At 43.3% G+C, this 23,887-nt stretch overlaps 1 protein-coding gene across 39 annotated transcripts in view; it reads right to left on the bottom strand.

Annotated features, from left to right (window-relative positions):
* rims2b (regulating synaptic membrane exocytosis 2b) overlaps positions 1 to 23,887 on the bottom strand; it is a 240,779-nt gene that overhangs the window by 205,392 nt on the left and 11,500 nt on the right. For all 39 annotated transcript variants that reach the window (XM_077196592.1, XM_077196603.1, XM_077196620.1 and 36 more), the window contains exon 2: positions 13,062 to 13,100. In XM_077196592.1, coding sequence (XP_077052707.1) covers positions 13,062 to 13,100 — 39 coding nt within the window. The remainder of the gene's footprint in view (positions 1 to 13,061; positions 13,101 to 23,887) is intronic.

The raw sequence follows: 23,887 nt of genomic DNA, 5'->3' as shown, positions 1-23,887 counted from the left end.
TTTTGTGTTCAATAGAAGAAAGTCAAGCGGGTTTAGAGGGACATGATAGTGAGTAAATGATGGCAGAGTTTTGTTTTTGGATGGACTATCCCTTTGAGATCACCTACAATAGCTCATGATTTGTAAATGATTGTACAATAACAGTCAGGCCACAAATCTGTGATTTGAGAATGCTATATTCTCACAATATTGGCAAATTGTACACTCAATGTACAAAAGAATTGTAAATATTGGGGGGTGGGGAGGAGTCCATCAGTCAGTAAGTCATTTAGGGTCATTAAGGGTTCCCTTTCAAGGGAACTCGAGCTGCGTCGAGACGCTGTAGGAATGCCTCTGCGTGATTTTGTCATGAAGCACTTATGAAGTCAGTCCAATAGCGTGACGGAACGTAATGTGATGTCATCGACCAGGAAACTATAAAGCATACCTGGAACAAACAGTCAGTAGCTTCTGTGTCTTCAGCAATTGCTCTGTGTGAAACTGTCACTGTCCCACAAGCATAAATATATATCTAGACAGGAGTATAATGGCGAGCAAACAGCTTTTTGGATTGTGTGTTCCTCCCTGCCCTCGCTTCATTACGAGTGGGGACATGCACGATTTATGTGTTGTTGGTTTGGGAGTGGAGCATGCACGGTCAGCTGTAGTGCATGGGGGCTGACAGTGTTCATTCATATTCCCAACGTGTAACATATGCACTATAGAGAATTTTAGCTCTGCTCCTGTTGGCTTTCTTCTCGAGGGAAGAAAGTCAATAAAGATTCTTTGGCTCAGATCTCGCATTTGCAGAGGCAGCGCGTACATTACGGGTATGCAATAAAGATTCTGTAACTCGATCTCGGATCTCGCGTGTGCCAGAGATTGTACAGCGTTTAGATTATGGGTCTACATTAGGGGTGGCATGGTTGACAAAACCCACGGTTCGGTTCGTATCACGGTTTTAGGGTCACGGTTTTCGTTTCTGTACGGTTCTCGTTGTTATTTTTTCTTTTAATCTTTAACACTCCAGAAATGTACTTCAGCATATGATATAGGCTATAGCTTAATTATCCACAATTCAGGATACAGTATTAAAAAAAAATGTATATCATGTAATCATGCACAAACTGAATTTGATTTGACTTTAAGCACATTTTGAGACCATCTCTGAGGAAAGCTAGGTGACATTTTGATACAGCAAGAGAGAAGACATTGATGAAATGCTTTTGTTTATTTGGCAAAAAAGGAGAATGTGTATTGCAATCTCTTATGTGCATTGTTAGCACACAAAGATTAAAATTAACTTGCATTTATCAAACTGTCAACTTCAGTGTAGCTCTTACAAAATGTTTATCTTTTAAAACAAAAAGAGAGGAACTCTTAAAGCACTATCTTTTAAATAAGTCAAAATATGTTACACATAATTGCCTATAATGAGGCTATAACAATAGCAATGGCATAACCATAAAGTGACACATAAGTTCAACCTCAACACAAAAACAGTATTAACAATGCTTCTATTCCCTGAGAGTGAGGATACATTTTTTTCACTAGAAATTTAAGTGCAGTATTTGGAAACATATGACTGGAGTTCTTATCTGGTGTCACTGTATATATTTAAATATCATAGGTAACATGAAATCCAAAATGTTCCCACACACCGGACTTGTACGACGCTGGCGCATCCTCCAACTCTGATTAGCCTTCCTTATCCGATCGGTATCCGATCTTTCTGATCGGTGTATGACATCAAAGTACAGCGAGAGTGATTGAAAAGCATACGGAGCCGTTGCTCTCGCGGTACTTTGATGTTATTCATCGATTGGTCTGTGCAGCGCCGGTTCAAGTCAACACACTGTCTGAGGTCACGGGCACGAAGTTACATTGCGCATGCGTCGAGCCATGCGACGCACACACGCACCGAACCGAGACAAGCGAACCGAACGGTTCGGATGTTTTTTCATCTACCGTGCCACCCCTAGTCTACATATCTGTAATAAGAATCTAATGGCTCAGATTGTGCGTTTGCAGAGGCAGCGTGTAGATTATTTGTCTGCATCTCTGCAATAAGAATCTAGTGGCTCATCTCGCATTTGCAGAGGTAACGTGTAGATAATGGGTCCGCAATGTATTTATATATGCAAGTAACTGAGCAGATGGGAATTCCCTTTCTCTCTTTCTCTTATGATTGTGTGCAAACTAGTGTTTGCATACTATTATGTATTTAGGCTATGGTTCTTTTTGTTTGAGATTATAATATGAATATTCAGCCTGTCATTCAGACCATGTATTCTTGTCTGCTTGTTTCTGGCTGCATTTAATTTTGACAAAATGAAATGTTAAATACTTTTCGGATTTTAAGTCTATATTTATACACTATATTCAGCCTTTCACCTTGACCGTTTCTACTTGTCTGGTTGATATTTGGCTGCATTTAATTTTTGAGAAAATTAAAAATGTACTCATCTTATCTTTAAAGGGTTAGTTCACCCAAAAATGAAAATTCTGTCAGTATTTACTCACTCTCATCGTAAGACCTTCGTTCATCTTCGGAACACGAATTAAGATATTTTTGATGAAATCTGAGAGCTGGATCACTCCTCCATAGGCTTCTAAGAGATTGAAACTTGCCAGCCCCGAAAAGTTATTAAAGATATCGTTAAAATAGTCCAAGTGACTACAATGGCTCAATCTTAAGTTTATCAAGCGATGAGAATACTTTTTGTGCGCAAAAAAAACAATAAAAAATATCTTAATTCATGTTCCGAAGATGAACGAAGGTGTTACGAGGTTGGAACAACATGAGGGTGAGTAAATACTGACAGAATTTTCATTTTTGGGTGAACTATCCCTTTGAGGAGTTAGATGTCTGTATCAATATAATTTTCAGCTTTTTCATCCATGTTTACTTGTCTGGTTGAAATTTGGCTGCATTTAATTTTGAGAAAATAAAACATGTACTCATCTTATATTTTAGGAGCAAGATGTCTGTATTAATATAATTTTCAGCTTTTTAATCCAGAATGTGTTTACTTGTCTGGTTGAAATTTGGCTGCTTTTAATTTTTGAGAAAATAAAATATATACTCATCTTATCTTTGAGGAGCTAGATGTCTGTATTAATATACTATTCAGCTTTTCATCAGACCGTGTTTACTTTTCTGATTGAAATTTGGTTATATTCTATTTTTGAGAAATGGATAACACCTCATTATATGGTGCCCATCTTCCTTCGGTGCCCTACAGCGAGTTCTAGTCTCAGTGTCTGAATCGCAGAAGGAGGGTTTAAGAGGGGTCAGTTCGGTTGTTTCAGTAACAGTGTCTGGTTTGGGTTCCCTGGGTTTCCACTAGAGGTCCTCTTCCACCAAGGTGTTCTTAACTTACACTACATTTCCCATCATCCTGTTTGTCACTCATTGATTATTGCACACAGCTGTTTCCCGTCACCTTGTTAGTATCTGTGTGTAGTAACCTTTTGTGTGTGCGTTCGTGACAGTTTCTTGCCGGTCATCCGTTTCAGGACGCTGGACTGGCTTCTCAAGCTATACCAGAGACAAGTCTCGAGAGGCTGGTTCCTTTAGTAATCTCAGCCGTAGTCGTCATGGGATGAGACAGATCTGAGGACAGTCGTTATCTAGAAGAAGACTTCAACTAAGAAGAAGTCCTGATGCTGATGGCAGTCCCCTATGGAGAGAAGCGGTTCCCACCTCATCAAAATACGGTGCCCGTTTCTCCTCAGCGCCTTCTGGGAAGCGACTCTCTGAGGAGTGTCGCAGCGCTGCCAGATCGGTTGTTCCCTGCCGGTTCGCCGTTCCAGGGCACCGAGGTGTCAGCGTTCCTGAACGATCCTCCGAGGAGGGTCGTTAAGCAGTCAGTTCAGTTGTTCCTTGCCGGTTCGCCGCTTCAGGGCGCCAAGGTGCCAGCATTTTCCAGCGATCCTCAGAGGAGGGTCGTAGAACAGTCAGTTCGGTTGTTCCCTGCTGGTTCGCCGTTACAGGGCACCGAAATGGCTGTTCGACCAATACCAGAGGCCAGTCTCAAGAGGCTGGTTCCTTTAGTAGTCTCAGCCGTAGTCGTCTTGGGATAAGACAGATCTGAGGACAGTCGTTATCTCCAAGAAGGCTTCGACTAAGAGGAAGTCCTGACGCTGAGGCCATCAGACTTCTGAGGGCAGTCCCCTTCGGGATGAAACGGTTTCCAACTCATCAAAATACAGTGCCCATTTCTCCTTGGCGCCCTCTGGGAAGCCACTGGTCGAGAGACTGGTCCCCTTAGTGGATTTCCTGGCAGCGTGGAAGCTCATGTGAAATATATCTTGTTGGGTCCTGCTCATTATAGAAAAGGGTTACAGAATTCAGTGGTTTTCTTCCGCCCAGATTTCTATGGGTCCTCCCTACAGTGGTGGACCCCGAGCAGGAAGTCCTGGAGATTCGCTTTCGGGGGCGAAGTGTACCAATATCAGGTTCTTCCATTCGGCCTAGGTTTATCATAGCTCAATCCTAGCAGGTGGTGATTTCGACTTTGAGATGTCGTTCTGTCTCACATGAGAAAGCTTGGCTAGGCCAGTCACTCACTGTGAAACAGTTTCAGAGACTGTTGGGTCTCATGGCAGCTGCGTAATAACGTAATAATGTTTTGCCTCCTGTACATGAGGCCCCTGCAGTGGTGGTGCAGAAGGGGCCTCCGAGGGGAAATCTGTTTCGTATGATCAAGGTCACGCGGTGATGCCTACGTGCCTTAGTCATGTGGAAGAAACTTTGGTTCCTCGCCCAAGGTGAGGCCCAGTGTTGGGTGCTTCTTTTCGTTGCGTAATGCTAATAACAAAGGGAATTTGCTCTCTTTAAAGGCAATTTACATCCCGGGGTTTTTAAATCAGGGAGCAGACATCCTGTCAAAGCAGGGGCCGAGGCCTGGGGAATGGAGACTCCACCCCGAGGTGGTGGAGCTCCTATGAAAAACTTTGATCGAGTAGAAGTAGACCTGTTCGCATCTTAAGACACGACACACTGTGCTCTGTGTTTCTCACTCAGTCAGCCAGCTCCTCTGGGTTCATTTCCCTCGATAGCTCTGCTCCCAGGAGTTCAGGAGAGCGTTCGCTGGGACGGGGACCGTTTTCTGTTAATAGCCCCGTTTTGGAACCTGAGTATGGCTCTCCTCTGGAGATTCCGCTTAGGGGGGACCTTTTCTCTCAGGCGAGCGGGTTGATCCTTCACCCCCGGCCAGAATTGTGGAAACTTTGGGCTTGGCCTCGGGCCCAGCTCATAAGTTCAGGTCTCTCAACTGAGGTTGTTGTTCCTCCACAAGGAAACTCTACACTTTGAAGTGGATATTTTTCACTTCCTGGTGCGGAGAGCACCAGCCGGACCCAGTTATCTGCCCAGTGGTTGCATTGCTGGAGTTCCTGAAGGAGAGTTTCTCCGCAGGTCTATCCCCCTCCACATTAAAGGTGTACATGGCGGCCTTAGCTGCTTACCACATCCCTTTAAGTGGTGTATCCTTGGGGATACACCCTCTAGTAAAGTTCCTTCGTGGCACTGTGACCAAGAGACTAGGAGTATGGCTGCTTCTAAAACATTATTCGTCAGGAGTTCCCTCCAATATGTTTGTGATGTGGCAGGATGTTGCCTCGCCGCACACATTAGTGAGGTTTTTGACCTTGACCTTGGCTCCACTCCAGGGGCACAGGTTCAGCCTATCAGAAGATAGTGACTGTTTGTTCCAGGTATATTTTATAGTTTCCTAGTAGTCGATGATGTTACATGAATAGGGATGGGAATCGAGAACCGGTTCTTCTTCAGAACCAGTGCCCAGTGAACCAATTCCTGAACCAAAACGTGGCATCGAGCCAGAAGAACTCTAAAGTTTGGTTATATTTTACGCGAAAAGACGACAATATGAGGCGCCGTCTAGGGCTTAAATCAAACTTCATTCACTCACACATATATGAAAAACTTGCATACACGTATACTCAGTAGTCAAACATACATGCTGCTGAATGCTCGAACAAATACATATGAAGGAAACACCTAAAGTCGCTCACGCACATACACGCAAACTCTACACACACGAGATGCACGGAACTCTCCAGGCACATACTCATATGAGACGCGAGCACACACACACACACTCAAACTCGTGCACATACTCAATGAGAGTATGACGGCACCTCGTAACAATACGGTCACTTGCAACACTTGTAAAATTTCCATTTCGTCAAAGGGGGGGAACTACCTCCAATATGCAGAAACATTTGGCCACACACACACCATGAACAGACTTTAGTCCCATGAAACTTAAACTGGAATGTCACTGTTTCTGTCACTGCGACTTCACGAACAGGTAAACACGCACACGCACGCACACATCACTTTTGAAGTAAAATTGAAATTTGAGGATGCAGTGCCTGTAATGCATTGAGATATCGAATTGAACTGAATCGATGACATGATAATCATAATCGAACCGAACCGTGAGACCAGTGTAGGTTAACACCCCTAATACTGTGTGCTGTGTCAGCGAGTTAATAACAATTAACAAACAAATAAGTTAAGCTATAAGTTCAATAAGTTAATACAAACAAACAAATTTGTACTTATTCCCTCACCCAATGAGAATCGATAATCGAATCGATAAGCAATATCGATAATGGAATCGGAATCGTTAAATTCTTATCAATTCCCATCCCTACACATGACGTTCAGTCACGCCATTGGACTGATTTCATAAGTGCTTCATGATGCAATCACGTCGAGGCGTTCTCACAGTCTCTCCACGCAGCGTCTCGTTCCCTCCTCAGGGAACCAGGGTTCCCTTTCAAGGGAACTCGAGCTGCGTTGAGACGCGGTGGGAACGCTCTGCGTGATTGCGTCGTGAAGCACGTGTATAATCAGTCCAATGGAAGAGCGAGACGTCATAGGCGGTGACGTCATAGACCAGGAAGCTATAAAGCACACCAGAAAACAGACCGCGACAGCTTCTGTTGCCTTCAGCAAGCGATCTGTGTATTCTGTCCTTGTCATATTTATTGTTGTCTGTCAAGTTGCAATATATATATATATTATGGCAAAAGAGAGCAAGCAGCTTTTGTGTTGTTCCCTGCCCACGTTATATCACGGGTGGGGACACACACATCAGCTTTTTGTTACTATTTGGGAGTGGAGCAAGCCACAGTCAGTTCTCGAGGGGGCTGACTGTGAGCATTGCGAGAAACTGTCCGTGAGGACGCTCCGCTCCCGCCGGGCGTTCTTCGAGGAGGACGGTTCGGTTCGCGCTCCCCGCACGGGTCCCGCTGTTGCCGATGCACGGCGGCGACTCGCATTTTGGGGTTCGCAAACGGATCTGACAGCGGGGGTTGGGACGGACTCTGCCCTATCTCAGCTTTCACCTGCCAGATCCAGTGCTGGTGATTTCCAGTTCCGAGGAATTGGTATCGTTAGTGTTTTGTTTAGAAAAAGAGAACAAAACAAATAAAGATATTAAGAAAAGGCAGATGTTTGAGTTTTCAATAAATGAATAAATAAGTCAGCTCATAACTCTGTTGAATAAAGAGGAGCTTTAAAAGGAGGTTTATCTAGTGTTGTTGCTAGTTAAATATTTTCTGGCCAGCTGAACTTTATGAGAGTGAAAATAAGGAGTTTATTAGATGAAATAAATCTAAAAACAGAAAAACTCTGTATCTCAGCCTCCTCGTCGGGGACTGCCGTTTTTCCCTATCTCCACACCACACTGAGGTGTCAAGATCGTGGAATAAGTCGGTTTCTATTTTATGTGTTTAATGCCCTACGTCTAACTATAGTAATGCTATGGGTATTAAGTATCATGGTATGACAGTGCCTCGGGTTAAAGAGATGCTTGCTAGCTTTCTCTCTCCCGAGTCGGCGTCATAATTTTTAACCCCGACGTTACCCACCAGCCATCTAAATAAAAAAATTTTTAGGCAACGCTGGTGGGTAAATTATAAAGACATGGATGAATGTGAGGTTGTCAGCACTGACGCTATTCGAGAATTGCGTCGTGCAAAAACAGATAAACTATACTGGGGAGGGACGGTTTCGAGAAATCGTTTCTCCTCAGCGTCCTCTGGGTGGCGACTCTCTGAGGAGGGTCGCACACGGCCAGTTCGGTTGTTTTCCTGCTGGTGGCCACGGACTGATATATATATATATATATATATATATATATATATATATATATATATATATATATATATATATATATATATATATATACACGTTTTTCTGATTTAAAAGTAAAGAAAAATAAGATAAAATTATGTCTGTTCTTCTGGATGCTCCGCTTTCAAGAAACTAAGAATAAACCGTTCAGCGGCGTTCCAGAGGTTTCTTCCTCACCAATCTATGTTCCTGAGACTGCTGGGCGGAGCAGTCTCAGTCTACTAAGCTCCTCGCAGCACAGCGAGCATCGCCATTTGGGCTCCTCCACAATCAAAGGGGACTTGGGTGGCGGTAGCAGTCTAGCCAGTTAGAGATATGCAAGATCTGAGGGCTATTTTATCTCTAAAAAAGCTTGGACAATAGGAAGCCCTGATGCCGAGGCTATCAGGCTTCTAAAGGATGGTCCCCTCCGGGGTAGGGATGGTTTTTGAGAAAATCGTTTCTCCTCGGCGCCCTCTGGGGTGCGACTCTCTGAGGAGGGTCGCAGCGCTGCCAGTTCGGTTTTCCTGCCGGTTCGCCGTTCAGGACACCAAGGTGTCAGTGTCCCCAAACGATCCTCCGAGGGGGGTCGTAGAGCAGTCAGTTCGGTTTCCCTGCCGGTTCGCCGTTTCAGGGTGCCGAGGTGCCTGCTTTTTCCAATGATCCTCCGAGGAGGGTCATTGGAACTAAGTTATTTAAAGGGAGGCAAGATCTGAGGACTGTCATCTCTAATAAAGCTTCTGAGGGCTCCTCCGGGGCAGGGACGGTTTTGAGAAATCGTTTCTCCTCGGCGCCCTCTGGGGTGCGACTCTCTGAGGTGGGTCGCAGCGCTGCCAGTTCGGTTTCCCTGCCGGTTCGCCGTTCAGGGCACCGAGGTGTCAGCGTCCCCATACGATCCTCCGAGGAGGGTCGTAGAACGGTCAGTTCGGTTGTTCCCTGCCGGTTCGCCGCTTCAGGGCACCGTACTGACTGTTCAACCAAATCCAGAGGCCAGTCTTGAGAGACTGGTTCCCCTAGTAGAATTTCTGGCAGCGTGGAAACTACTGCCACATATTTCTCGGTGGGTCCTGCACACTATAGAAAAGGGTTCAGAATTCGGTTCTTGTCCGCCCAGATTTCTAGGGGTCCTCCCCACTGTGGTGGACCCCGAGCAGGCTTTGGTTATGGAGCAGGAAGTACTGACACTTCTGCAAAAGGAGCTGTAGAAGGGGTTCCTCCTCCCGGCAGACAGTCAGGGTTTTACTGCCATTACTTCATTGTTCCGAAAGAGGATGAGGGGTTGCGTCCTACTCTAGACCTGCGTCAATTAAACAGCATATTATGCTTACGCTAAATATGATTGTGTCACAGATTCAGTCCGAGGACTGGTTTGTCACAATAGAGTTAGGACGCTTACTTATCTATCCATCCTCATCACAGGAGGTTCCTGAGGTTTGCTTTCAGGGGCGAAGCATACCAGTATCGGGTTCTTCCATTCGGCCTAGGTTATCACCCCACACCTTTTACAATATGCGTGGATGCAGCTCTGGCTCCTCTGAGATTCCAGGGCATTCGCGTATTAAATTATATCGACGATTGGTTGATTTTTAGCTCAGTCCGAGCTTTTGGCAGTTCAACATCGAGATGTCGTTCTGTCCCACATAAGGAGGTTGGGGTTGCGGCTCAACACCAAAAGAGTGTACTCCTCCCAGCTTGAGGACCACTTTCTAGGTGTATTATGGGATTCGACAACAATGCAAGCACGTCTGTCTCCTGCACGTATTTCTGCGATTCTCACAGCTGTAAAGAATGTAAAACTAGGTCAGTCACTCACTGCAAACAGTCTCTGAGACTGTTGGGGCTCATGGTAGTTGCGTCTAACGTAGTTACTTTTGGCCTTCTGTACATGAGACCCCTGCAGTGGTGGCTCGGGACCAAGGGGTTTTCTCCGAGGGGAAATCCGTTTTTCGCATGATCAAGGTCACGCGGCTATGCCTTCGTGCCTCGGTCATGTGGAAGAAACCTTGGTTCCTCGCCCAGGGCCCGGTGCTGGGTGCTTCTTGTCGACGCGTCACGCTATCGACGGATGCTTCCCTCACAGGATGGGGGGCGGTCATGAGTGGCCGCTCGGTGAACGGTCTTTGGCTGGGGCTCATGGCAGTTGCGTCCAACGTAGTTACTTTTGGCCTTCTGTACATGAGACCCCTGCAGTGGTGGCTCGGGACCAAGGGGTTTTCTCCGAGGGGAAATCCGTTTTCGCATGATCAAGGTCACGCGGCTATGCCTTCGTGCCTCGGTCATGTGGAAGAACCTTGGTTCCTCGCCCAGGCCCAGTGTTGGGGGCTTCTTGTCGACGCATAATGCTATCGACGGATGTTTCCCTCACAAGTCGGGGGCAATCATGAGTGGTTGGTCGGCGAAGGGTCCGGACAACACACTGATGGTCTCGTATATCAGAGCAGATATCCTGTTGAGGCAGGGGCTGTGGCCCGGGGAATGGAGACTTCACCCCGAGGTGGTGGAGCTTCTTAGGGAGAACTTCGGTCAAACTACAAGTCGACCTTTCGCATCGCTTGTACAATGCATTGCCCTTGTGTTTCTCCCTCACGCATCCAGCTCCGCTTGGACTGGATGTAATGTAATAGGTGTGGTTGCCACTACACCTATACGCTTTTCCCGATATCTTTGCTCCTGGGAGCTCTGGAGTTGTGGATACTGTGGGCTCGGCCTCTGAGGGGGCCCAGCTCATAGATTCAGGTTTCTCGACCGAGGTCGTGGAGACCATACTCCAGTCTAGAGCTCCCTCCACGAGAAGACTAATATGCTGTTCTCTGCCTGGTGCAGAGAACGCCTTCTGAATCTCGTTTCTGCCCTTTTTGGTACAGTACTTGATTTCTGTAATGAATGTTTCTTTGCTGGGCTATCTCTGAGGAGAGATCCCTAATTTCGTCTTCTCCGTGGTACATGAGGCTGAGGCCTGCACGTACTTGGATTTGCACCTGGTTGGTGGTAGTATTTCTTCACCCCAGATCGGGTTGTATTTCTAGGTCCCTACTAAATGTGCGGTCATTTGTGCTCCAGGCCTTCTGTCCTCCACCTTTAATACCCCAGATCAGGAAAATCTTAAATCTGTTATGCCCTGTCCGGGCTTTGGATGCTTAAGTCCACAGAGCTGCTCAGTGGCGTTTATCAGAACAATTATTTGTTTGCTTCGGGTAACCTAAGATAGGTTGCCCTGCATCTAAACAGATAATGAGCAAGTGGGTAGTTGAGGCTATCTCACTTGCTTATGAAGCGGCCGGACAGCGTTCACCTGTGGCTGTTCAGGCCCATTCTACTAGGAGTATGGCTGCCTCTAGGCTTTAATTTTGGGTGTTTCCCTTCAGGATATTTGTAATGCGGCATTCTGGTCCTCACCTCATACATTTGTCAGATTTTATGACCTACACCTCTCCACTCCCGGGGCTAGGTTGCTTGCTTCTAGTGTGCGCAAGGACTTCACACAGAACGGGCATTTGTCTTATGGCGTAGTGGGTATGGGGTTCCCACCGCGTCTCAACGCAGCTCGAGTTCCCTTGAAAGGGAACGTCTCAGGTTACGTATGTAACCCTGGTTCCCTGAGAGGGAACGAGACGCTGCGTTCTCCCGCCATACTTCCTGCATGCCCTGATCGACTTGCTTCAGGCTTTTTCAGAAGCTGTCGCGGTCTGTTTTCTGGTCTGCTTTATAGCTTCCTGGTCTATGACGTCACCGCCTATGACGTCTCGCTCTTCCATTGGACTGATTATACACGTGCTTCACGACGCAATCACGCAGAGCGTTCCCACCGCGTCTCAACGCAGCGTCTCGTTCCCTCTCAGGGAACCAGGGTTACATACGTAACCTGAGACGTTATATATATATATATATATATATATATATATATATATATATACACACACACACACACACACAAACACATTTACGTATACATTCTATTTTAAATAAATGCGGTTCTTTTCTTTTGAACTTTATATTCATCAAAGAATCCTGAAAATAAGAAACAAGAAATGTTTCTTGTGCAGCAAATCAGAATATTAAAATGATTTCTGAAGGATCATGTGACACTGAAGACTGGAGTAATGATGCTGAAAATTCAGCTTTGCATCACAAGAATAAATTACATCTTAAAATTTATTCAAATAGAAAACACTTATTCTAAATTGTAAGAATATATGACAATATTACTGTTTTTAATGATCAAATAAATGAAGCCTTGGTGAACATAAAAGCCTTTTCAAAACCATTAGAAAATCCTACTGACCCCAAATTCTTTTTACAGTAGTGCATGTAGTGAAAATTAAAAAGTCTTTACATTGTAAAAAGAAAAAATAATATTTTTCTAATGCACTATAAAAACAATTTTCTGATGGGGTAAGACATTAAACACTTCCTTAAAGATATAAAAATAAAATAAAAAAAGTTTCAGTTTTACTTCTCAAGTAAACTGATCTTGTTTGAAGGATGTTTCTTTCTCTTTTTTTTTTTACTGGAAAACAAGAGTGTAATGCAATAGATAAGTGATCAGAGAAACGGCAGCGTTAGAACTAAGGGTGGAGAAAGAAGCCACAATATGAAAGCAGGCGAGTTTGAATCACAACAGGAAAGTATTTCTGTATACTGGAGGACGGTGGAGGAGAAACTGACCAACTACAGGTACATATGGGTCACTACAGCAACAGAGATTTGCTATTAAACGTACAACCCAAAGGTTAGTAGGATGAGAAAGCATCAGTAAATCAAATGGGGAAAAGGGTCCTACAAGAACATGTCCTGAGTTTTCAACTACAGAACATCATAAAGCCAAATAACTGATCATAGGTCATCTCTGAGGGATGTATCATAGACAGCAAATGGCGAAGAAGGAAGACTGAAAGCTTTAAGTATGTTAAAATAATTTACTTGTACTCACTGAGCTGGTTGAGGCTTTGTTTCTTCTTTGGGAGGTTCCCTAAAAAGATATGTTCAACAGCTCATCACACAGACAGGGCAAAACATAAGACAAAATCAAAAACGGACATATCAAAAACAAATTAAAATATGGCATAATGAGGTTAGAAAATGAATAATAGTAAAATAAAATAAAAATATTGGGGCTGCAAAATAATGTTCCAAATTGTTAAATACAATTATTAATAATATTGAATAATATTAACATCATTACATTTCATGTTATTTAATGACATTTTAGCATGAGTTGGACCTTTAAGAATTATAATTTTACTAAGGGGGAATTTTATGGAAGCTTGTTTCTGTCACAGAATATATAAAAAAAATTGTCGTGGTCAGAATTATTGACACCCTTGGTAAATATGAAACAAAGAAGCCTGTGAAAATAAATCTGCATTGTTAATCCTTTTGACCTTGTATCAAAAAAAAATTATAAAAGAAATCTAACCTTTCATTGAAGTAAAACAATTGAAAATGGGGGGGGTATCATTATGAAATAAATGTTTTTCTAGAAAAAGCTCTAATACACATTGGCCACAACCTTTTATTCAATACTTTTTGCAACCTTCTTTTGCCAAGATATCTGCTCTGAGTTTTCTCCTAGAATGCCTGATGAGTTTGAAGAACACCTGACAAGAGATCAGAGATCATCCCTTTATACAGAACCTTTCCAAATCCATGTTGAATGGAGTCCATGTTTATACACTTTCCTCTTCAGTTATAGGGTTCAGGGGGGACTGAAATGGCCATGGAAGAGCCTAAATTGTGTGCTCAGTGACCCATTTTTGTGTTGAGTTAGATGTTTGTTTTGGATCATTGTCCTGGTCGATCCAACCACAGCCTATTATAAGACTTCGAGCAGGCATATATATATATATATATATATATATATATATATATATTTGGTTTATATGATAGAATACATGATATCTGAACAAGATGTCCAGAACCTCTGGCAGAGAAATAGGCCCACAACATTAAAGATTCAGCAGTATATTTAACCATGGGAAAGGGGTACTTTTTTATCCCAAAGTACACTAAACCCATCTGGTGGGTTTGCTGCCAAAAAGCTATTTCTTTAGTTTCATCTGACCATAGAAGCCGGTCCTGTTGGAAGTTCCAGTATTTGTACACTGAATGCTGGAGTTTGTTTTTGATGACAGTAGAGGATTTTTCTTGGAACCCTCCCAAACAACATGTGGTGATGAAGTTTTTTTTTTTTACACTAAGACTCAACTAATTTCTGCAATTCTCCATCTGTGATCCTTTGAGAATCTTTGGCTACTCAAACTTTCTTCCTCAACATGCATTAAGACAACACACATGTTCTCTTCCATGCAGATTCTTAATTATTGCCCTGATGTTGGAAAGGGGAATTTTCAATGGTTTAGCTATTTTCTTACAGCTACTTTAATTTCTGTCAGGACCACCATCGTCAAATATGATTGACAATTAGCATACAGTTTGGATTAGAGGTATGGTTCTGCTCTAGGTAAGAACTCCCTAGGCATCCATTCTACCTAGCATACCTTAGGGTAAACAGAACAGAACCAACATGAATGTATTGCAGATATCATTAATGAATTTGAATGTACAACATAATTTTAGTCTGATTCAGGGGGGATCATAATGCCAAATCCTGACAAACAAGAGGAGGAGCTGGGGATGGAGGAGGGTAATTAGAGTTTATATATGTATTCAGTGATAGGCGTCGTATTTCTATAGGTGGGGATCTATACCTATAGAAATACGACGCCTATCACTGAATACATATGTGGCGGTTCTACCAACCGCCAACACCTAAAGTGGCGGTAATGCATTTATTTTTCTTTGTAGATAAATCACAAACACATTTTTTTCTAGATATTTTTTATTCCTTTCATAATGATGCTAGTTCCCAATCTGAGTGCACGCATTTTGGTTAATAGTATTCATTTGAGAAGAATTGCTTAGGGATTTATACCTGTCTTTTATTTCTCCACATGCGGCTGCCGAGTCATCTGCCAAAGGGGGGGCTGGACTTTGAGAGCACCTTGTATACTCCACCACAGGAAGTGGAAGGAACCAACTCCTGGCCGTGGGCAGAGGGACTCTGAACTACAAAGTTTTTAACACACCAGCATGTGGATATTTTGTTTGTTAATGTTAATATTGGGTTTCAGTAGTGTTTGTTTGTACAGTATATTCTTATGGTTGGTGGTTGGGTTTATTTTGGGTCTTTTTAATTGTAGTCAATTAAGTTTTCCCCCTTTGTGTTTGGTGTAGGTTAGCCTGTGTGTATATATACCCCCATTTTGTGTCATTCAGTAGGTCAGATTTGTTACGTTCCGATTTATGTTGTGGTTTTGTTATGTTGACCTCAGTTTAGTTGAGACCCACTTTGATTAATTCTGTTGTTACTTTCTTTTTCCTAATGATTTGAAACTTTGTTTGATTTGTAGGCTAAATAAAGCTGGGTTTTTTTGCAAATCCTTGACCTTGTGACTTGCCTTTACTGCTTGGTCCGTGACAACATATATAAGCTCTTTCAGTATTATCAGCACCTTTATCGCGCTTCTCAGGAGCTAATTACCCTCCTCCATCCCCAGTTCCTCCTCTTGTTTGTCAGGATTTGGCATTATGATCCCCCCTGAATATACGTCGATAACGTCTGACGTAGTTGACGTCGACTGAATGGGGATAACCTTTGAAAATGCCACTAAAGCTGCCACCTTCCAGTGCCTACACAAAAGCCTCCTGATGCCCCCGCAATTTTAAGGCGGGGAAGGACAGGGCTTAGGCCAGGGAAGTCACTGCTGTTCCTACAGGACCACTGGGAAAGCGTTCCCGTACATTGGAAGGAAGGGACGTTGTGGAAGCCACATCCTACCCAAGGGGAGGTAAGTGGAGAATATGCATATGAACTGAACGGATAACCTGGCAGTACGACATATGGAATGTCACTGGGGTGGCTCCAACCTAAGACGGGGGGAGACTCACCGGACAGTGACGGCAGAGAGCCTCTGCCGAGGGAAGACACGGGCTCGACCGTAGGGAGCCGTATCGTGGAAGAATACACATATGGGGTCGCCGTAGGGACCCCAACATATGGACCCAGCCTAACACAGGTTCCACACTGCTTACAAGTGGTAGGCCTAACACCAGACGTTCTACACGACCGACGTCAGAGGGGTGTGTAGGAACTCAACAGGGTTCAGATTTAAGGGAACTCAACTGGAGTAGAAAGGCGCACGTATCCAGTCCATAGGAGGGGAATGGCGCAGCAAGCTGACACTTGAACCGGGCTCACGGTGAAACTGGCTTCACGAGAAGGGAGCCCACGGGAAGCAGCGGTTCAACTAGGTGTCGTCCAGCCCCCAACTCTAGAATCTGTTTAGCAAAGTATATCGTCAACGCCCAGGCAGAACACTTTAAACTCATCATAGAGGAGCTCAACACCTAAGTGGACATGTTGCATCTCGGAATTTTTAACCGAAATGAAAGTAAGCACTAAGTGGCCAACTTTGCTTGGAAACAGCCTTCCCTCTCTGCTGAATTCCTAACAGATAGGAGCTGGTCTGAGGTCTATGGCTTGCCTTCTGTACACATCCAACCGCTATAAGCGAACGGACAGAGAAGCCAGGGCTGGATCTGCCTCCTCCAGGGCAGCGCTTGCAAGCTCACCACCTGCTCCCGTTACGGGAGAGGTAGGAACCTTGGGCACAATCCAAGCCGGGGTCTCAGCTTGTGAGAGTTAGCCGGCCCGAACTCCAGGCACAATACGTTGACCAAAAGTGAGCAAGTCCATACCCTCTAGTAGAGACCATGCGAGCAGGAGAACTGATATAACAAACTTTTTAACCCTCTGAGGTCTAAGGGGTTTTTGGGGTCCTTGAGGTGTTCTGACATGCTCTGACATTTGTGCTTTTTTCAGTTATTTATAAACATGTTAATGGCAAAGATGTAAATTCAGTCTATATAGCACAAATGGGGCTACCGTAATATGTGAGCAACATGTATGTACATGTTTGTATTTTTTAGAGAATAATGTTTATGCGTGGTAATTGAAAAAACTAAAACTTAAAGTGTAAAGTGAAATAAGGCCACAAAACATACTAAATATGTGTCCACAAGACTTTTATACTAATGGGTGTTGTTGCCTAGAATTTTTGCTTCAAAATGACCTGAAAATCATCCTGCCTAATCATTTACACAAAACAATACATTTATTTAAATTTTATAAGACACCTTTTGTTTGGAAAGGCAATATGCGTGGAGGCGTGTTCACTCCTGAGAAGACAAAAGCCAGATAATGTGCCACATTCATAATGAGCTGCATATTAATTAGCCCTTTCACACAGCTGTGTCACAGGGTCCCAAAGAATGCAAGGACAAAAGAAATGATCAATATAAACATATTTTACAATTAGAAATTGTAACCAATTACAAATAGGTTACAATTACAGTTTTACAAAACTGTCAAACACTTTCATTTGTAACATATTGTATATGATATATTAGCATATACATGTGAATTTGCAGTTTGTTGCTTATACAGACATTTTATTGCAACATATTTCAGTCTATTTTTACTCATCTTAGTAGGCTATAGCAATATAGTTTGGATGTGTTCATGTAAACATAACGTTTACTAATGTAGGTGCGAGAGTGAATGAACGGCAGAGACACGTGCTGTATAACTGTAGTAAACAAAGCGTGCGCGCGCCTGTGCCGTTCATTCATCATTTAGCCTACACACAGACACGCAATTCATATTTAAACAGTCTTTTTGCGGTTTACAGTCAGACACTATTCAATATCGCGATTAGAACAAAGCACTTAAGAATAAATGACTTACTACATCAGCTGGATCCTTTGCTCCTCGAAATGAAACTACCAGCACTTCTGGTACATTTTCCAGGGTTATTAGATAGTATTATTGCTCACAGCGTAGGGATACGCTGTGTACACAGCTGTAGTAAGATACTGACTAAACATGATGTGTTTTATAATCCAGTTGGTGGGCGTTGGCATGTTTGAATGGCTTGCCTTAGATCATTTGTGTTTGAATACCGCACGCTCTCCGTGGGCATGGCACATTAACGGGTAATCAGGTATAATGAGCTGGAAAGAAAAAGACTGACATCTCTCTCTTTTCATACAGATTACATAAACTGAGAATATTTGTTTATATAAAAAACACGTTTCAGAATGGACTTAACTGACAGAGAGAAGGCAGAACGCGCATCATGTTTTTTTTTTCTTTATTTGGCGACAAGCACAACACTTTATTTTTATTGTGAGTATCCACAAAAAAAATAGACTCTTATCAGGATCTAATGATGTACAACACTTAATATGTAAGATCAAAATCAACAGAGTATTTTGAGTTTCTTTTGCACTGATAAGAAAAAAAGCGAGACTATCCCGCCCGTGCGATAGCCGACCTCAGAGGGTTAACTCACTGCCTGCAGTGGCTCAGGGGCGGTCTCTGCAGTGCAGTTGCACTAGAGATAAGGCCCAAGAGGACAAAGAGGGACGCAAGGATTTACATTACCTTGCTCCTCAGGAACCTGATGATCAGGACGTGCTTCTCCATACTTCTGCATCACGATGAGCGTCGTTTAAACACCGAGGCAACATCATTTTGAGGGTGAAGGAAAACAGCCTACTCAAACCCATCTTGCAGGAAAGAGAGCACTGAAATGATCGAAAGCTTTCAGGATCTCCTCTGGAGAGAAGAGGCACTCAACGACTAGGTTCCACTTCTAAAGGTGTAAGCACGCTACCCATTTCTAGGGGGTGCTCGCAGAAGTGATGGTAACTATCACATGTCCCTGTGATAGCCACCTGAACCTCCGCATTCAGACGTTAGACTGGGCATCTCTACAGCGGCCGGCTCCATGCTGAGGCCTGGCTGGAGGCTGCTGCGGAGGCCCAGCAGGAGCGGCCGCCGGGGAAGGCCCTCTATGACGAGCAGGCGGAGGAGCTGCCACCGGCGGAGGGTGGAGGCAGCAGCTGGCTGTCGGCGCAGGAATTGCCGGATGACCTCCGTCTGCGCTTGAGCGGCAGAGAACTATTGGATGCAGTTCTCCGCCGCGTCGCCGACCAGCCCAACCTGGGAAATTGGGGAGACCAGGATCCGAACCTTGTCCCCGCATCCACTATATCAACCAGGCTTAGCCCACGATGGCGCTCCTGGATCACTAAGGTGGACATCGCCAGACCAATTGCGCACGCTTCGACACTCGTGCCCCGGAGGGCGAGGTCGGATGCAATGCGGTGCTCACCTATGAGCGCACGGTCTGGACTACCCTCGTGCAAGTCCATGAGTCCCATGGCCTGACAGACCTTAAGCAACGCCATGGCACGCAAGAGAAAGCGGCTTGCCCACAGGCTTTGGGAGCTCTGCCCGTCGGAACGGACGAAAACGCACAGGCCTTAGGGGGGAGATGAGGATCCCCCCAAAAGGCAGCCGCTGCCGGACACAGGTGCACCTGTGTCGACAGACTGCTCCATTGGAGGGACAGCCTCGCAACCCTTCACCGCTCCTCCATCAAGGGTAGTGAGGGGGAAAAACTATTCAGGCAGTTTCTGGCAGAGAAAGATGCCGTCCACAACCTGGTAAGCTCACTATGCATTTCGGGAAAGAAAGGCACTGGGTCGGCGAGCTGAGAACCAGCGCGGCCCACCCCGAGATGCAAAACTCCAGACTCCAACCGAGACTGAACGGGACACGGTGGAGGTTCCACTCGAGCCCGGCAGCCTCGGCGGCCCGCTTCAGCATAGCTGACATTTCTGGATCTGGCTTGGGCAATGTTACACTCCCAGAGGGAGATAACACAGCAAAGTCGTCATTTCCAGAGGCCAGCTCACCCTCCGATGCTGCTATCGACATCTTATCCTCAGGGGGAACCCCCATTGAAACAGCTGATCAGTCCGTTACAGAGGGACCAGCATGCTCAACTGGAATTCCATCGACTGCGATGTGATGGAGGAGTGAAGAGCCCACAGGGAATGGTTACCGGGCGAGACATCCATCACTATCCCCCGATCACCCATCCCACATGGCACCCAGGGGTGGGGCATGGTAATGTGGACTCGTGCTTCAGGGATGAAGGCAAGTCTCGATCTCAACACCACGACAGTCATATTCCCACAATGAGAACATGAACTGTCCACAAAAGCTGCATCAGCATGCCGAACAAATATATACATATTTATATACATATAAATACATAGCTCAAACACATGATGCAACAATTGTGACCGTCAGAGAGGAAAAGGGAACGACCGCATCCAGAAACGCACAGGTGGAATGACATCTTGAAAAAGACGCAAACGCACCTGTGTTGCTCTTTCAGAAAATAGGACCGTCACCAGTGCTGGAGCACACTGGGGAATGACCGAAGCAACACTGAACAGTGAACTGAAACAGTGAAGCACTGACTTTTCCGCCCTCTAACCAGCCGTCAACACACACAAACATTTAGAATTTGTTGCTGTTAAAACAGCAGTTGAGAGCTCAAAGCACGCGGTCACCGCTGCGCTCACGCTGTAGAACACCAGCACTGGGAGAGTCTTCCTGAAGAACACCGACACACCCGCTCGTTCTAAACAACAGCACTCTCAGAGACATCAAACGATCGGCTCCAAAGCGAAAGGCAACTAGTGCGTGCATCCACTTCCGAATTTATACCCGCGCCGCGGGGGCGAATCACGCGAATCATGCGACTCACGCACGCCAATTCCATTGGCTCGTTCAATAGTACTCGAAGAACATTGGCTCTCTGACGCGATCCCCATTCAGTCGACTACGTCCGACGTTATCGACTGAAAGGGAACTGACGCTACGCTTGATTTTGTTCAACAAGCTTTTGCTGCACATCAGAACTATATTCTTTGGTTTTACTTTGGTTTGTAATGGATGATTAAGGGGAATTTGTCATTTGTGTGACCTCATATTTATACTCCTGTGAAACAAGAAGTCATAGCTAGACAATTTAGCTATGTAGCCCCCCCCCCCCCCCCAACCACACACACACACACATTTATTAGTTTTTCTTCAATGAAAGGATTTTTTTTTAATGAAAGATCAAAAGGATAAGGATAAGCAAATCAGATTTATTTTCACATCTTTTATTGATCATAATTACCAAGGGTCTCAATAATGACTAATACTGTATATCTCACAATTGCAAGAAAAAATGTCAGAATTGTGAACACAATTGTGGCAAAAAAAGGTTTTTTTTTTTGTTTTTGTTTTTTTTTGGCAATTGTGAGGTATGCTAAGCTCAAAACTGCAGGTTATAAAGTCCGACCTGCAGTTCGTTATATAACCTTGGAATTCAGATTTTTTTAAAAGTTTTTTATCTCAATTAAGAGTTCATAACTCACAAGTACGAATTTATATTTCACAATTGCAAGAAATAAAGTCAGAATTTTTATGTTTATATCTTTATTTCTCGCAATTGTGAGAAATAAATTCAGAATTGTGATGTGTATATCCTTATTTTTTGCAATTGTCTAATAAACTCGCAACTACAAAAAATAGTCAGAATTCCCAACCCGATCTCACGTCAATTCATACGAATTTTACGAGGTGGCTAATTCGTACAAATTCATATAACCTCACTTGTACGAATTCGTAAAAAAATTTCCGCCCCCTAAATTTACCCATCACGTGGGTACAATCACGAACAAATTCATACGAATTAGCCACCTTTTAATCACTTGTACGAATTCGTACGAATTGGTAGTGAGATAGTGTTGGAATTCCAAGGTATAAACTCACAATACTGAGAAATAAACTCAGAATTGCGAGATATTAACTTGAAATTGTAATAAAAAAGTCAAAATTGAGAGTTTATATCCTTATTTCCTGTAATTTTGCTTAGAGTCTGCATTGTGAAAACAAAAATTTGCAATTCACTTTTTTATTTTTATTCTGTGGCAGAAACAAGCTCTATAGTATTTAATCATCATCAGATTTTATGAAGTTTGAAATGTAGGCTGGATATGGATGGCTGGTGTTCCTATGTGCTGGAGATTACACACAGGACTGTAGTTAAAATAATACTAAACCCACTGCTGATGACTGTGTATTTTTGTCATTAAAATCAAGACTTATTGGAATAAACTTTATTTTACAGTGAAAATATTTTTGTTATATTGTGATACAAAATTAATCAAATTCAACATTTGAAATCAGATTTGAGATCATATAAGAAAATTATGAGATCAATGAAGAATGGCAGCCCCAATAAATAGGTAGACGGTTATAAAAATAAATATGAGTCGTGTATTACAGAAACAGACATACATAAACCAGCATGAATATAAAAATCATATAAACATGAACTATTTTAACAAAAAGAGAATAAATAATATGTAATGAGTGAAATAAAACTGTTTTTCTTTATATGTTACTTTTGGTATTGTAAGTAACATTAAATTAATCTTTAATCTGAAGACCTTTTGTGTAAAACCCAACAAATGATGGGTTATAAAACACACCTGACCAACTGTACAATTAACACATTGTTCATTTGAGAACTTTTATATTACCAACATCATTTTAACTTGAAATCCACAAATCCACAATGCTCGGGAGACTGTAGAGTACTACCATATTTTCTCACTATTTCTGCAGCATACAGTATGAATACTCTACACAATATTATGCTCAAATGTGCAGCATTTGGAACCAGGACGCACTGCATAGAACACCATATCCCACAATGCAATGTGTTTGACTGGGCCTTCCATTTCTTGTCTGATGAACAAATTGTGTGCACTATATGTTAGCATTTATTAGCTTGTAGAAAAGTTACTTACCACGATGGCTCTTTACCACATATTTTATGGTGGTTGTCAGTGTATTACAAAGGTACAAAATGCATCTTAGTAATTCAGTTACTGTACTGTTGTTGTATATACTATAGTCTGTGTAAAAAAGTAGCATACTTGTACAGCAACTTTTTAAAGCCAGCACAAACAACAAGCATAGTGTTAATCCTGTTACATAACAGGTTTGACATAAGACTGATTACTTGAGACTGAAGTCTCTTAAAATGTCATATACAGTATGACAGAGATGAGTGTTTGGCATCATGGGGGAAAAGAAAATTCCCACACTTTAATATGGAAATAATTATTTGATGGTCCTGTGGAAATCCCAGTGTACGTTTGGCCAGCTAAACACTGTGCCTTTCAGAACAAGTAAAGAGATTACAACCTGTTATTAGCCAATCAGCATTGGCCATTCTAAATGCCTGACACTAAGTCCTAATACAGTACAGCTCTGATGCAGAGATCAAGTGCACTCGCAACACTGTAGCATCGTACATGGTGTTTAGAATCGTTATTGTGTTTGAAATTGCACATTCGATCTCCAAACAGATCCTTCATACTTGCCTTGCAGTGTAAAGCCCTATTTGGACGGGATTACTTTTACATGAGGTGGGGAAAAGTAATTATTTCCAGAGCTTCCCAGTGATTTTAGTCCCATCCGAATGAACATCTCAGTAATCATTAAATACTGTAATTAAATCATTATCTGTAAATATGTAAGTAAATATTCCGTCATTTCCTCTGTAAAAGTAGTTTTCCACAATTTTGTAGGCACTTTAAGAAGCATTTAGTTGCTTTCTAGGGGGTGGGATGTCAAGTCTGTGGCAAACTGTGGCAAAAGGTCGAAAGCACTTGTTAAAGGAACACAACTTATTTTAGCTCTAGGTAAGTGCCTATTACCAATAGAATCTAGAGTTGACTAGACCTGACTGTTATACATACATATCAGGAAGCAAC

Source organism: Siphateles boraxobius, unplaced genomic scaffold, assembly GCF_051911475.1.
Source record: "Siphateles boraxobius isolate OS27281-9 unplaced genomic scaffold, OSU_SipBor_1 35, whole genome shotgun sequence".
In the NCBI taxonomy this organism is placed as follows: domain Eukaryota; kingdom Metazoa; phylum Chordata; class Actinopteri; order Cypriniformes; family Leuciscidae; genus Siphateles; species Siphateles boraxobius.
Note: the sequence above shows the minus strand (reverse complement) of the source record. Positions and strands in the feature narration are given on the sequence as shown.